This window comes from Gopherus evgoodei, unplaced genomic scaffold, assembly GCF_007399415.2.
Source record: "Gopherus evgoodei ecotype Sinaloan lineage unplaced genomic scaffold, rGopEvg1_v1.p scaffold_37_arrow_ctg1, whole genome shotgun sequence".
In the NCBI taxonomy this organism is placed as follows: domain Eukaryota; kingdom Metazoa; phylum Chordata; order Testudines; family Testudinidae; genus Gopherus; species Gopherus evgoodei.
Window position 1 is genome coordinate 338,607 of NW_022060049.1, and position 13,481 is coordinate 352,087.

A 13,481-nucleotide genomic window follows, 5' to 3' on the forward strand; every position below is an offset into this window, starting at 1 on the left:
GGGAGAGATGTGACGCAGTAGAGAGCGGGATGGATTGACCTGGGAGTGTCATTTAGTTTTACTGGGGCTGTCTACATGGGGTATGGGACAGCAGGGGGTGACTTTAGGTGAGGGACAGTACCTGTGCCTGTAATCTGAGCCAGGAAGGTGGGAGGGGCAAGTCAACACCTTTGCCCAGGAAAATGGACAAAGGGAGCCGGGAGTGGGGAGAGAAGGAAGGGGAGAGAGCCTGCTGGAGGGGTTTTGGTTTCAGCTTTGGGCTGGCTGGGAAGAGGCAGGGAACCCCAAGTCTGGGGTCTAAAATCTTTGCCCCTCTGAGGGACCTGGCCGAGGGGTCCTGGTTGTACCTACAAGCCCTGCTTGGGACTGTGTTCCTGTTGTCTAATAAACCTTCTGTTTTACTGGCTGGCTGAGACACGGTGAATCACAGGAAGTGGGGGGTGCAGGGCCCTGACTCCCCCCACACTCCGTGACACTGCTCCAGAGGAGGCTCTGAACTCGGCCCCCTTGCTGTGGGCAGAGACTGGTTTGGGACCGGCAGGAGGGCTGGGCAGGACATGACCAGCTCCTTCTCCCCCCAGGCTGCCAAGCCGGCATGGCTCCCGTGAGTCCCTGCTGCCTGCGCCAAGTGCAGCTGAGCTGGATCTGAGTGGCGAGGACGTAGTGATCCGCCCGCTGCACAGCAGCATCCTTGGCGAGAAGTTTTGCTTCCAGGTAATGGTGCTGCTGGTCCAGGGACTCTGGGCAGGTCTCCCTGCCTCCCCCATGGTCTCAGGGCACCTCACGGTGCAGCACGCCCTAGGGACCAGCCCTTCCAGGGCCAGAGCGCATTGTTGCCCTGCGGCACCAAGGGCGAGGATTGAATGGGGGTTACCCATGGAGCAGCACAAGCCCTGGTTCCAAGGCACCAGCCCCAACCCATGAGCACCAGCCCTGTCCTGGGCACACAGGACAAGCCCGAGCAGATTCTTGTCCCCTCCTCCCCTCCATGGCAATGCTGAACACTGACCCAGCATGACCCCGTACCAGGTCCCCTCTGCTTTACTGCAGCTGTGCTCCCCGCACTGATGACCTCCCCTCGCATCCCACAGATAATCAACGCTGAGGGGAGCCGCTGTTTTGGCTGCACATCAGTGGCTGAGCGGGACCGGTGGATTGAGAACTTACGCAGAACCGTGCAGCCCAACAAGGTGAGATGGCCCCAAAATGCCAGCTGCGGAGCGGCTATCCCCCACCATGTCAGCTGGAGAGCAACTGCGCCCCCCTCAAACATTAGCTGGGGAACGGCTATGTCCCCCCGAAATGCCAGCTGGGGAATGGCTATCCCCCCCACAGTGTCAGATGGGGAGCTGTGCCCCCCAAAACACCAGCTGGGGTGTGGCTATGTCCCCCAAAATTCCAGCTGGGGAATGGCTATTCTCTCTGCAATGTCAGCTGGAGAGCAGCTGCGCCCCCCCAAAGACTAGCTGGGGAAAGCCTATGTCCCCCTGAAATGCCAGCTGGCGAATGGCTATCCCTCCCGCAATGTCAGTTGGGAAGCAGCTGCACCCTCCCAAAATGCCAGCTGGGGATTGGCTATGTCCACCAGTCCTCGAAATACCATCTACACCCCCCAACATTCCAGCTGGGAAGTAGCTGCGTTCCCCCGCACCCCGACATGTCAGCTGGGGAACGGCTGTGTCCCCCCTGACTCACCAGCTGGGGCGGGGGAGTGCAGCCATTCCCATCTGCACCGGGCACAAGGAATTCATCCTCTGCCAGTTGTCCTTCACATCACCTGGCCCCTCAGCGCCCCCCCACCTTTGCCCTGCCCCACAGCATCCTGGCTTTCTCCCTCCCCATGAACTGCTCCCCTTCCATGTGAGCAGGGGAGCTCTCCCTTCTCCTGCATTGCTGTGGCGTGTCCACACCCCTCATGTTGTGCCGTTCCCCCAGGACAACTGCGAGCGTGTGGAGAACACCCTGAGTCTCTGGGTGTACGAGGCCCGAGACCTGCCCCCCAAGAAGCGCTACTTCTGCCAGGTGCACCTGGATGGTGCCCTGTACGCCCGCACTACAGCCAAATCAGCGGGGGCGGATGGGGCACTCTTTTGGGGCGAGCTCTTCGAGCTGGCCACACTACCAGCAGTGCGGGAGCTGCAGATCAGCGTGCTGCGGGAGGAGGAGGGGCGGCGGCGGGAGACCAGCCCCCTGGGCACCGTGATCATCCAACTGAGGGAGCTGGCTGCCTCGCGCCAGCCCTTGGAGAAATGGTACCCTCTGTGTGGAGCTGCCCCCAGTCGGGCACCTTCTCTGCGGCTGCGCGGACGCTACCAGGAGATCCAGGTGCTGCCCATTGTGAACTACAAGGAGTTCGCCGAGTACATCACCTTCCACTACCGAGAGCTGTGTGCCAGGCTGGAGCCGGCTATTGCTGTGCGCCACAAAGAAGAACTTGCCAATGCCCTGGTGCATGTGCTGCAGAGCACAGGCAAAGCTAAGGTATGGCCGAGCCACCAGGGAGCGCTCTCAGCCCCAGGACATCTGAACTGTACTGGAGAGCCTGAGCTAGAGCCGGCTCAGCAGCCCCCATGTGGGCCAGAGAGCCCTGCTGTGCTCCTAGGGGCAGGAGCCAGGGCATGACCCACTGCAGGGGGCAGGGAGCTGTTCTGCAGGCCTATGGGGGGGAATCCCCCCTTCTGTCCCAGGATGTGGTTGGTGGGCTGCCTAGCATCACCTCCTGGGGTATAATTGGAGGGCTCAGCCCAGAGAGGAAGGGCTGTCCTGCCTGGCAGGGGGAGGGGAGGGCTGGGGGTGGCACTGTGAGTCGTTCACAGGCCCCTGGGCAGTGAGTCGTTCACAGGCCCCTGGGCAAGGGTAGTCAGGGTCTTTCCCCAGCTCCTTTCCTCGGTGCCTGGAGGAGCAAAAAGCCATTAGCAGCACCCCCTCCCTGACCCCACAGCCAAACCCAGCATGGCGGTGCTGCAGCACCCCTGAGCTGGGTGTGTGTTGCAGGGATGGGGCCAGGTGGGCCCAGGGCTGGGGGCCGGGGATGGAAAGTCTGGTTCCCAGTGACCCCACTCCCTCTGGCCCCATAGGCATTTCTCATCGACCTGGGGGTGGCAGAGTTGGACCGCTTCGACGACAGAGATGCACTGATCTTCCGCGAGAACACACTGGCAACCAAGGCCATTGACGAATACATGAAGCTGGTCGGGGGGCAGTACCTGTTGGACACACTGGGTACGGGCCAGCCAGCAAACACACTGGGGGTGGGGGTGGTAACGGTGTGTGTGTGAGAGAGAGGGAGATGGATCATTTGGCTAACGGGCTGGGAGGGAAATGGATTGACAGCTAGCCCACAGAGTGTGTGTGTTTGTGTGTGTAATAGGCCAGTTGGCTAACACGTGGAGGGGGGTGTGTAATGGGCCAGCCAATTTACTGGTGAGTTTGTAGTGGCAGGCTAATGCCCTGGGGGGCAATACACATTGTGGGGGGGGGGGAGTGCAGAGAGAGGATGCTGGCTTTGGAGCGAGATGGGCCTCCAGGGCCTGTTCCTTGCAGCACTTTGCTTTCTCCTTTCTGCCAGTGACGTCCTGATCCTGCTCCCTCGGCCCCTATGGCCAAGTGCATTTGCATCAGGCTGAGCTTCGGCCCTTCAGCTCTGATCAGAGAGTCCTGACTCTGGCCACACAGTGCCCAAGATGGGGCGGGGCAGCCAATGCTAGTCTTAGCCAGGCTCAGACCTCACCTAGTAGAGGGCAGCAGTAGAGTGCAGCTGTTAACACACGTACACACTCATGCATGTACACACAGGTACATGTGCATACATGCACACCCTTGTACACATCCACACATGCACACTTGTATGTGCACATACATGCACACACACACTTGTACAAACATACACATGCACTTGTGCACACACATCCTTGTACATGTACACATGCACACACATGAGCCCACTTGTACACGTATGTACACACATGTGCATGCACACTCTCATATACTCACACACAAGTGGGCACGTTCTTTGGGCATCTCCAAATGGCCAGCCGGATTGTACTATGCCTGTTGTGTCCTGCCTGGCCACAGCCCTGGCACCTCATCTCTGGACCCCCGCCCCGAGGCTCCGTGTCAGTCTATGCTCTTCCATGTGTGTTGCAGGGGAGGCTATTGCCCAGTTGTATGAGTCGGAGGATAGCTGTGAAGTTGACCCCAGCAAGTGTGCAGCCAATGACCTGTCTGACAACCAGAACAATCTGCGGCAGGCGTGTGAGGAGGTCTTCCAGAGAATCACCAACTCCTGCGAGTGAGGGAGAACCCTCGGGGGACGAGGGGCTGGGCTTACCTGAGGGAGAAGGGACAGGACTTGGCTTGCAGGAAGGGAGGGGCGAAAGCAGGGCCAGGCTTTCCTGGGGGGGCAACACAGGGCTGGGCTTGCCTGAGGAGGGGGAAGGAAAGGGATAAGCACCATAGACACTGACTTCATGGGTGCTTCGGGGCTCGAGCACTCACAGAAAAAAATTGGTGGGTGCTCAGCACCCTCCGGTAGTTCCCCACCCCAACCCCCAGCTCCAGCTTACCTCCGCCTCCTCCGCAAGCATGCACTGCTGCGTCCTGCTTCTCCCCCTACCCTCCCAGTCCTTGCGCCGTGAAACAGCTGATTCACTGGGCAGGGAGGGGGCGGAGTTAGGGCGGGGACTTTGGGGAGGGGGTTGGAATGGGGCAGGGGCAGGAAAAGGGTGGAGTCAGGGCGGGGCCAGGGTGGGGGGGCATGGGCACCCACCAGCGCCGGAGAAAGTTGGCACCTATGGTAAGCAGAGGCTTAGTGTCCTCCCACGTGGACAAGTCCCAGCAGCCCTGTGATGCTTTCTTGCCACTCTGTTGCCTCCAGTATGAAGGAGTCTTTCTTGTGGTAGCTGGTAGTCAGCTCCCTGGCACCACCAGCCTTCCAGCTGCTCATGCCCTCTTCTCAGGACTTTACCAGTCCTACTGTGCTTGTAGGTTAACAGTCAGTACTCCCCATCCCCAAGCTCGCTTCAAAGAGCATAGCCCTGTAATATCCAGCCACTGTTACTGGGCACTTGCTGGTGTTACTAGGCTCGCTGTCCCCCAAAGGGAACAGTGCACACACCAGCTGGTTTGGTTCAGCTGAGGATTCACACTGCCTAATACCACAGCACTGAGCTATGTTTATGATAAAAGAAGAATACATTTATTTATAGTGAGTCAAAGACTCGGATGAGTTGTAAGAATATTGGAGACGGAACTGGGTACACAGATAAAACAAAACATGAACTGCAATCGCAGGCCCACACTCACGCATGGTGGCCTTTCCAGTTTAATAGAGTAGATTCTCTCCTGTGGATACAGCCTTTGACAGAGCTGCTAGTTTTCAGCCACAACCAGGATCCAGGGTTTCATGACTCCCCACTCCCTTCAAGGGGTTTCCTCAGAAAATGGATGCTCATATGTCCTTTTGCTTCTCTTTAGCTTTCCCTAAACTCTCTGTTTTTTCCCCTGAAACCAGGCTGACCCATGTGGTTCCCTTCCTGGGGTGCTGGTCCCAGGGAGTGCTCCCACACTCCTATTTGTTGCATAGCCCCCTGTCAACCTGTTTTTCATGTTGAATTTCACACGTAAATGGGGTCCCCATTGTGTTGGCTTTACAGTGCATCATCTACATCAGGGGTAGGAGAAGAAACATACTGTGTCTGGAAGAAAACTTGTTTGTCAGTTCTGCTGAGTTCAGAACGTATTGTAGTAGATATGCATAACTTCTTGTGTGCCAACTGTACATCGATCTCACAGTGCTTACTATGACAAGTGTGCTATAAGCTTTCATTTGACACCCCAGACTCTCTGCAGATAAATAGAATCATAGAATATTAGGATTGGAAAGGACCTCAGCAGATCATGTAATCCAACCCCCTGCTAAAACCAGGATCAATCCCTAGATTTTTATCCCAGTTCCCCAAATGGCCCCCTCAAGGATTGAACTCACAGCTCTGAGCTTAGCAGGCCAATGCTCAAACCAGTGAGCTATCCCTCCCCTATGACAACAAAGTGTTAGGTGCAGTGAGCTTGTCAGGCCTGGTAGGCATTGCTGTTACAGACCAGGGAACCCTTTGCCAATTGACACTAAGGGGTTGTTAGGGTCCCAAGCCCCACAAGGGGTTCCCCAAACCTCCCACTGAACTAACGTCTCTCCTTCCCTGACTCCAGTGGCTGGGTTGGCCACAGGAAGGATTCCCCCCTCCTCAGCTCCTGTGGGCACTGTGGGGTCTCCTGGTGGATGGCCATGGGGCCTGTTTCTCCCCGACTGAGGCCATTGCAGGGGCAGCGGCACTCCCACCAGCCTCCGTCAGGGCTGCCCATTCGCAGGGAGCCTGTGTTCCATGGGGCAGCCCTGAGGGGAGGGAGCCACTACTGGACAGTCTGTGCTGGAAGTCACGGCCCTAGAGTTGGAGGGGGGTCTGGAGGATCACCCACTATGCTCCCATCACCCCAAATCTGGGTGGGAGCTGGGCCAACACAATAATGGGTAGCCAGGCCTGACCTCAGGGGGAATGAGGGACATGTGAGCATGAGCAGAACATTGGGGTGAGGCCTGGCTCTGGGACTCCAGGGGCAGCGCTGGCACCTGCGGATATGGGGAGGTTAACCCCTTCTTTCCCAGGCTGTTTTCTCAGGGAGGCACCGTGAGGACCTCTGGTCCCATTGGCTGCCAGGGATTGTCTGAGAGATGCTGGTGTTTAAATGGCACTGGCCTCTTCCCCCTCACCATCTGTGCCTGTCTCCTCAGTGCCTTCCCAGTGGAGCTCAGCGAGATCTTTGCAGCATGGCAGGGGGATTGTCTGGAACGGAAAAAGGAGAACATTGGGCAGCGGCTCATCTCGGCCTCGCTCTTCCTGCGCTTCCTATGCCCAGCCATCATGTCCCCCAGCCTGTTTGGCCTCACCCAGGAGTACCCAGATGATGCCACCTCCCGCACCCTCACCCTGGTGGCAAAAGTCATCCAGAACCTGGCCAATTTTGCTACGTATGTATCATGGCTTGGCTCTGCCCAGGGGCCTGCCCCTCTGCAGGGTGATCCTGTCTGTATCACGGCTTGGCTCTGCCCAGGCCTGTGCCCCTCTGCAGGACAATCCTGTCTGTATCACGGCTCAGCTCTGCCCCTCTGTGGGGCAATTCTGTCTATATTGCAGCTCGGCTCTGCCCCTCTGCGAGGCAATCCTGTCTGTATCACGGCTTGGCTCTGCCCAGGGCTCTGCCCCTCCATGGGGCAATCCTGTCTGTATCATGCTCAGCTCTGCCCCTCTGCAAGACAATTCTGTCTGTATCACGGCTCAACTCTGCCCCTCTGCAGGACAATCCTGTCTGTATCACGGCTCAGCTCTGCCCCTCTGTGGGGCAATTCTGTCTATATTGCAGCTCGGCTCTGCCCCTCTGCGAGGCAATCCTGTCTGTATCATGGCTCAGCTCTGCCCAGGGCTCTGCCCCTCTGCGGGGCGATCCTGTCTGTATCATGCTCAGCTCTGCCCCTCTGCAAGACAATTCTGTCTGTATCACGGCTCAACTCTGCCCCTCTGCAGGGCAATCCTGTCTGTATCACGGCTTGGCTCTGCCCAGGGCTTTGACCCTCTGCGGGACAGTCCTGTCTGTATCACGGCTCGGCTCTGCTCCTCTGTGGAGTGATCCTGTCTTCTGTATCATGGCTCGGCTCTACCCAAGTCTCTGCCCCTGTGCAGGACAATCCTTTCTGTATCACGGCTCAGCTCTGCCCAGGGCTCTGACCCTCTGCGGGACAATCCTGTCTGTATCACGGCTCGGCTGTGCCCCTCTGTGGGGTGATCCTGTCTGTATCATGGCTCGGCTCTCCCCAAGGCTCTGCCCCTCCGCAGGACAATCCTTTCTGTATCACAGCTCAGCTCTGCCCCTCTGCGGGGCAATTCTGTCTATATTGCAGCTCGGCTCTGCCCCTCTGCGGGGCAATCCTGTCTGTATCTCAGCTTGGCTTTGCCCAGGGCTCTGCCCCTCCGTGGGGCAATCCTGTCTGTATCATGGCTCAGCTCTGCCCAGGGCTCTGCCCCTCTGCGGGGTGATCCTGTCTGTATCACGGCTCGGCTCTGCCCAGGGCTCTGACCCTCTGCGGGACAATCCTGTCTGTATCACGGCTCGGCTCTGCCCCTCCGTGGGGTGATCCTGTCTGTATCATGGTTCGGCTCTGCTCAAGGCTCTGCCCTTCTGTGGGGTGATCCTTTCTGTATCATGGCTCAGCTCTGCCCAGGGATCTGCCCCTCTGTGGGGTGATCCTTTCTGTATCACAGCTCAGCTCTGCCCAGGGATCTGCCCCTCTGCAGGACAATCCTGTCTGTATCTTGCACACAGCTCTGGCCCCTATCGTGTGGACCCAGCTCTGGGCAAGCGAGCCAGGCTGTGCCCCAGTGTCAGTCTGAGTCCCTTACCTCAGTCTGCCTGGGTCTTCCCCTTCCTAGTAGCATTTCAAGGGCCTCTGGCAAGAAAAGGAATTGTGGAAAGGTGCTGGGTTTGCATCTCCCTGGGGGATGAAGAAACTTTGGGGGGTTCCTGTAGAAATGTTGGGCGGTCCCACCTGGATCCTAGCCCTGAGCTTGGTGCTTGGCCTGATAGAGATGTGGGCTGGGAGGTTCCCAGCAGGCATGAGCTGAATCCAGGTCACTCTGAGCTCTAGCCCAAGTTGAAGAGCTCTAACCAAGCCCCAAAGAGCTTTAAGAGCCTGAACAACACCCAGCCCCCATCTCCATCACTCAGGCCTTGGAGTTGTGATGCTGGGCTCCAGCCCTGGGGCCCATGGTGTTAGGATCTGGTTATTTGCCAGGGACCCAAAGTCACATTATTAGAAGAAGCAGGAAAAACCCTTCCAGCCTCCTCAACTAGAAAAGGCCATGCAGGAACCCCAGGTAGGTCACCTCAAAATGCATGTGCGCTCCAGAGCAATTCGAAAGGCCAGTGCTGTGTAACCCCCAGGCTTCCCCTCACACTTATTTGCCCTCCATTATCATAGTACCTGAGCACTTCACAATCACCAGTACCCTTCTCCTGGGCTACTGTCCCCATGGGGCTGAGGGGACCTAAGGCCCAGAGTGACTTGGACACAATGAGTCTGTGTCAGATCAAGGGCTTGATCGCAGGTTTCCTGACTCCCAGGCTAGTGCACAAACCAAAGGGCCATCCTTCAGCTACCAGCAGCTTTTTGGCTATGGTTACCAGTAGCCCTGAGGGCCCAAGCACTAGCCAGGCACTACAGTGCCCATCACTTTAGCAGCATGTGGGGTGGGCTCAGTTTCCCTTGCAGAGTCAGCTTTTCATTTTCTCCTACGGTTTGTGTGGCCCATTCACCCAGCAGCCAGGCAAAGACACTGGGCAGAAGGCAGGGAGACGTGGCTGTGATGCCCCCATGTGCAGGGGCACTTGAGCAGTGTGATTACCTGAATCTGTGGTTCCCCCACCAGGAGAGGGCAGCATAAGGCTGTGGCATTCACATCTCCAGCAATGCTAGTCACAACCCCTCACCAGCTACGTGCTGTCCCCTGAAGAGCCACTGCTCAATATGAGACTGTTGAGCGTGGACCAACTCACCTGACCCTGGCTCCTAGAGCTTATGTGTATGAATGTGTGGGAATGTGCTTGCCCTGCCGTGTGCATGATCCCATGCTGTGTGTGTGACACCCACACCGTGTATGTGACACCCGTACCATACACATGCTGACCGTGCCATGTGTGTGATGCCCATGCTGAGTGCATGACACCCACACAGCACTACCATGTGCATGACATCCATGCCGTATACATGATGCCTGTGCCATGTGCGTGACACCCATGCTGTGTGCGTGACGTCCGCGCTGTGTGCATGCCCGTGTTGTGTGCATGACACCCACGTGACATTGTGGCTCCTGCAGGTTTGGTGAGAAGGAGGCGTACATGGGGTTCATGAACGAATTCCTGGAGCACAACTGGAGCCGCATGAAGTCGTTCCTGCAGAGTGTGGCCAACCCTGACAGCAGTGCCCGCCTGGTGGCTTATGATGGCTATGTGGACCTGGCACTGGAGCTCTCCACCCTGCACGCACTGCTCTGCGACATATTCACTGGCCTGGACCAGGTACTGCGGGCTGGGGATGGAGTGCAAAAGAGCCAGTTAGGTAGGTCGAAGGGGACTGTCCGTTCCACCCTTCTCCCCCGCCCCCAGTTTCATACAGGAGGTGTGCTCCCAGGCACAGTTCTTAACTGCTCAGCATTAGTGTGAAATGTGAGTTCTGCAGAGAGGTGCTTCTACCAGCTTGTGTCCCTGGGGCAGGAAGTCAGTGTTTTGTTTACAGACAGAGGCTGGGGGATTAAGAAAAGGCTGGTAATTAAATTAAGGATCTGGAAGTTGTCAGATGGCCAAAATGGGGTGGGGGGTGAATACAGCCAAGTCTTCTGAGCCTTCTGAGCCAAAGTTACAATCAGAAAAGAGGAAGATGTAAGGGGCATAAGTGAAAAGAAGGGGCCAAAACTCAGGAAAGGGCTAGCAATGGTATAGAGAAGTTCCCACTCTACCTCTGGTACTTTTGTGGCCCCATCACTGTAGTATCTGCGTGCGTCACATCCCAGCCCCTTGGTGAGGTAGAGTCGTGCTGTTATCCCCATGGTACAGATGGGGCACTGAGGCATAGAGACACTAACAGCCAGGTTTTTATATGTATTTAGGCATCTAGTGGGATTTTCAAAAGTGCCTGCATCTTTGGGTGCCTGAAAACCTTTGAAACTCTGTCCCTAAGGCACAGACCTGAGGTCATACAGGAAGTCGGGGGAGAAGAGGCCAGAGTAGAACCCAGGTCTCTTAGGGCTAGCTCCCTATCTGCTGGATCAGCCTTTCTCTCTGCTGTATGCTGTAAAAAAGAGGCCTTTGATGGATGGGAGCAAAATCAAGAAGGCCAGTTCTCTGAGACTCCAGCACATGGTCCCAGATGATTGGGAACAATGTCATGGTTGACAGTATCAAAAGCAGCACAGAGGTCAGGAAGGCTGAAGAAAGAAAGAGAATGAGAGGCGATCATTTAACGGCCAATGGGTGGCAGGTTCTGCCCTAGGCTGAGTTGTACAGCAATGCCTGCTGTGCAATTTTAGATTTTAACTGAAAACCATTTGTTTTGTCATTTTTTTGTTCTGAGTTTGAGAAAAGGAAGGAATGAGAAAGTGTCATATGAGTATCAGATGTGATTATATATCAAATTCTTAGGGTTTCAGCTGTATTCAGACCAATTCCAGAACAAAGAACAGAAATTAATCCACAGAGTCCATAAAGTCAACCATTATTGTCATGATTTGTATTATTCATTGGGCACAATCTGTGTGTGCAGCACTGTTCAGAATATGCGAGAAAATGTAATCCCTGAGCCAATGAATATAAGATGTGTAACTCTGGATAAGATATTTAAGTATGAAGTATATAGTTATTGACCCCACATGTTATCACATGTTCACCGTGATGTTTATATCTATGAGTGGAGGTGCTGATGGCAATAGAAGTTTTACTTTATTAAGGACTAGAAGATTTGACCCTCCAACTTTCTTTCAAGAGGAAGAGCTGCCCAGAGCTCCTGTGTCTATTTTCCTTTCCTACCTGCAGTGGCCCTGATATACCTCAGAAGTCTCAATTTCCCCCCAACTTTAAAATGTTGACTTTTCTTGGTGTTTGATCTAAAATATTCTCCTGTGAAAACTGCAACTCAAGCATTGTAGTATTTAGGAGCCTTCTGGAAAATAATTAGCTTTTAAACAGAAGTGAAAGCAGTGTTGCCAACTCTTATGATTTTGTCATGAGTTTCATGATAATTATTGTTTTCCTTAAAGCCCCAGATCCTGGAGTCAAGTGATGTGTGATGATGTCAGCCTTCATTCTTAAAGAAAAGTAAAGTTTCTAGCCCTTGTGGCTGTGGAGAAAGCCTCAAAATGTGGCCCCAGTGCACCCTAAAGACTCAAAAAGCAGAATGTAAATTAAAAAAACCTCAAAATCTATTCTTTTTACATAATCTCATTATTTTAAAGCCAATCTCATGATTTTTGGTGAGCCTGATTCTTGATTTTTGAACATTTGGAGTTGGCAATACTATGAAAGTGACTTGAAAGTGTCAGTTTCACTCCTGTTCAAAGTCATTTTCTAGTCTATCATTTGTAGTGGGGTAACACCTCTACAGCCCCAGGCAGGTGCAATATAAACTCACAGGGCCTTACCCTAATAAGATGTTTCCAAAAGTTCAATGATCTATTCCAAGCTTGAAGAACTGCAAAAAAGTGATAGAAAGTCGTCTAGGTTTTTCTACAATTGTTTCAATTGTTGTATTCAAGGATTAGTAACAGAGTAAGACTCTACATTGATTTTTAAACCTAACCAGTGTCCCTTAAGTGAATCCACACAAGATGTCAGAACAAGTATTAGAGCTGAGTGGGTCTAATATTTAATTTAATTTTCTTTCTTTATATAGGAATTAGAAATTATTATCTGATAGGAGAACTGTATCTAAGCTATTAACTGCAAAAAAAAAAAATTTTTTTTTCAGGTTCCCAAGTAGCCTTTGGAATCACGGTTAAAGATGCCCCCCACCCACCCCCCTGCCAAATCTGAAATGGCGCCATGATGGGATGGAAGTGCATTGACAGAGCACATCTGCCCTCTTGTGGCCAGAAGATAGAAAGGGCTTATCCACTGCAGGGTTCCACAGCCAGCAGCTGGTGTTGCTGTGTATGTCTGGAACCTGCTAGCATCCTCGAGCAGCTCCATCAGCGGAGACCATAGGACCTGCATGGGCCACGCTGCGTTGGTCTGAGCTGGAAACTGTCTCTGCATGGCTGTTCCTGTTGGAACCATGCTGAGCTGGACCCAGCTGGGCATCGCCCCTTGGATGTGCTGATGGGAGCTGCGTTGAGCCAACCCAGCTGGGCGTTGCCCCTGTGAAACTTTCCACTGGTAACCAGGGTTAGGTAGCATCCTGCCAGGTTCAGGTCCCGACTCCATCAGCCACGGGCAACACAAGCCCTGCCCTCTAGGCCTCTGCAGGCCCTGCTCTCTCTGCCGGTTAGCCGTTGGCATACCCCAGACCCCAAGGCCCTTGAATGTGTCCCTGGAGTGTCCAGCCTCTGGTCCACTGGACGCCGCATTATTCAGATTCACTGCTTCCAAAGGAACAATCCACCCCCGCCTACCAGTCCCAACTGAGATCAGTGCTCTGTTTAACACACAGCACAGATATGGCTATAGTGAAATCCACAATAGGTTCACTTAACAAAGCAGAGATTTGAGTAATAGTAAGGAGAAGGATTGGAAACAAATGGCTTCATAGCAAATGAAATCATAACACATTCTAGAACCCAGACTTAGTTAGCGAGCTACTCTCCTGGCTAATCAAGTATTGCTCACTAGAGCTTCACAGCCAGGCAGGTTGTGACCTTTTTTTCATGAAGCAAACCACACTGCCA

At 54.3% G+C, this 13,481-nt stretch overlaps 1 protein-coding gene across 4 annotated transcripts in view; it reads left to right on the forward strand.

Annotated features, from left to right (window-relative positions):
* RASAL3 (RAS protein activator like 3) overlaps positions 1 to 13,481 on the forward strand; it is a 67,124-nt gene that overhangs the window by 42,674 nt on the left and 10,969 nt on the right. For all 4 annotated transcript variants that reach the window (XM_030545448.1, XM_030545449.1, XM_030545447.1 and 1 more), the window contains 7 exons: positions 582 to 714; positions 1,092 to 1,190; positions 1,936 to 2,481; positions 3,078 to 3,222; positions 4,147 to 4,291; positions 6,788 to 7,024; positions 9,924 to 10,125. In XM_030545448.1, coding sequence (XP_030401308.1) covers positions 582 to 714; positions 1,092 to 1,190; positions 1,936 to 2,481; positions 3,078 to 3,222; positions 4,147 to 4,291; positions 6,788 to 7,024; positions 9,924 to 10,125 — 1,507 coding nt within the window. The remainder of the gene's footprint in view (positions 1 to 581; positions 715 to 1,091; positions 1,191 to 1,935; positions 2,482 to 3,077; positions 3,223 to 4,146; positions 4,292 to 6,787; positions 7,025 to 9,923; positions 10,126 to 13,481) is intronic.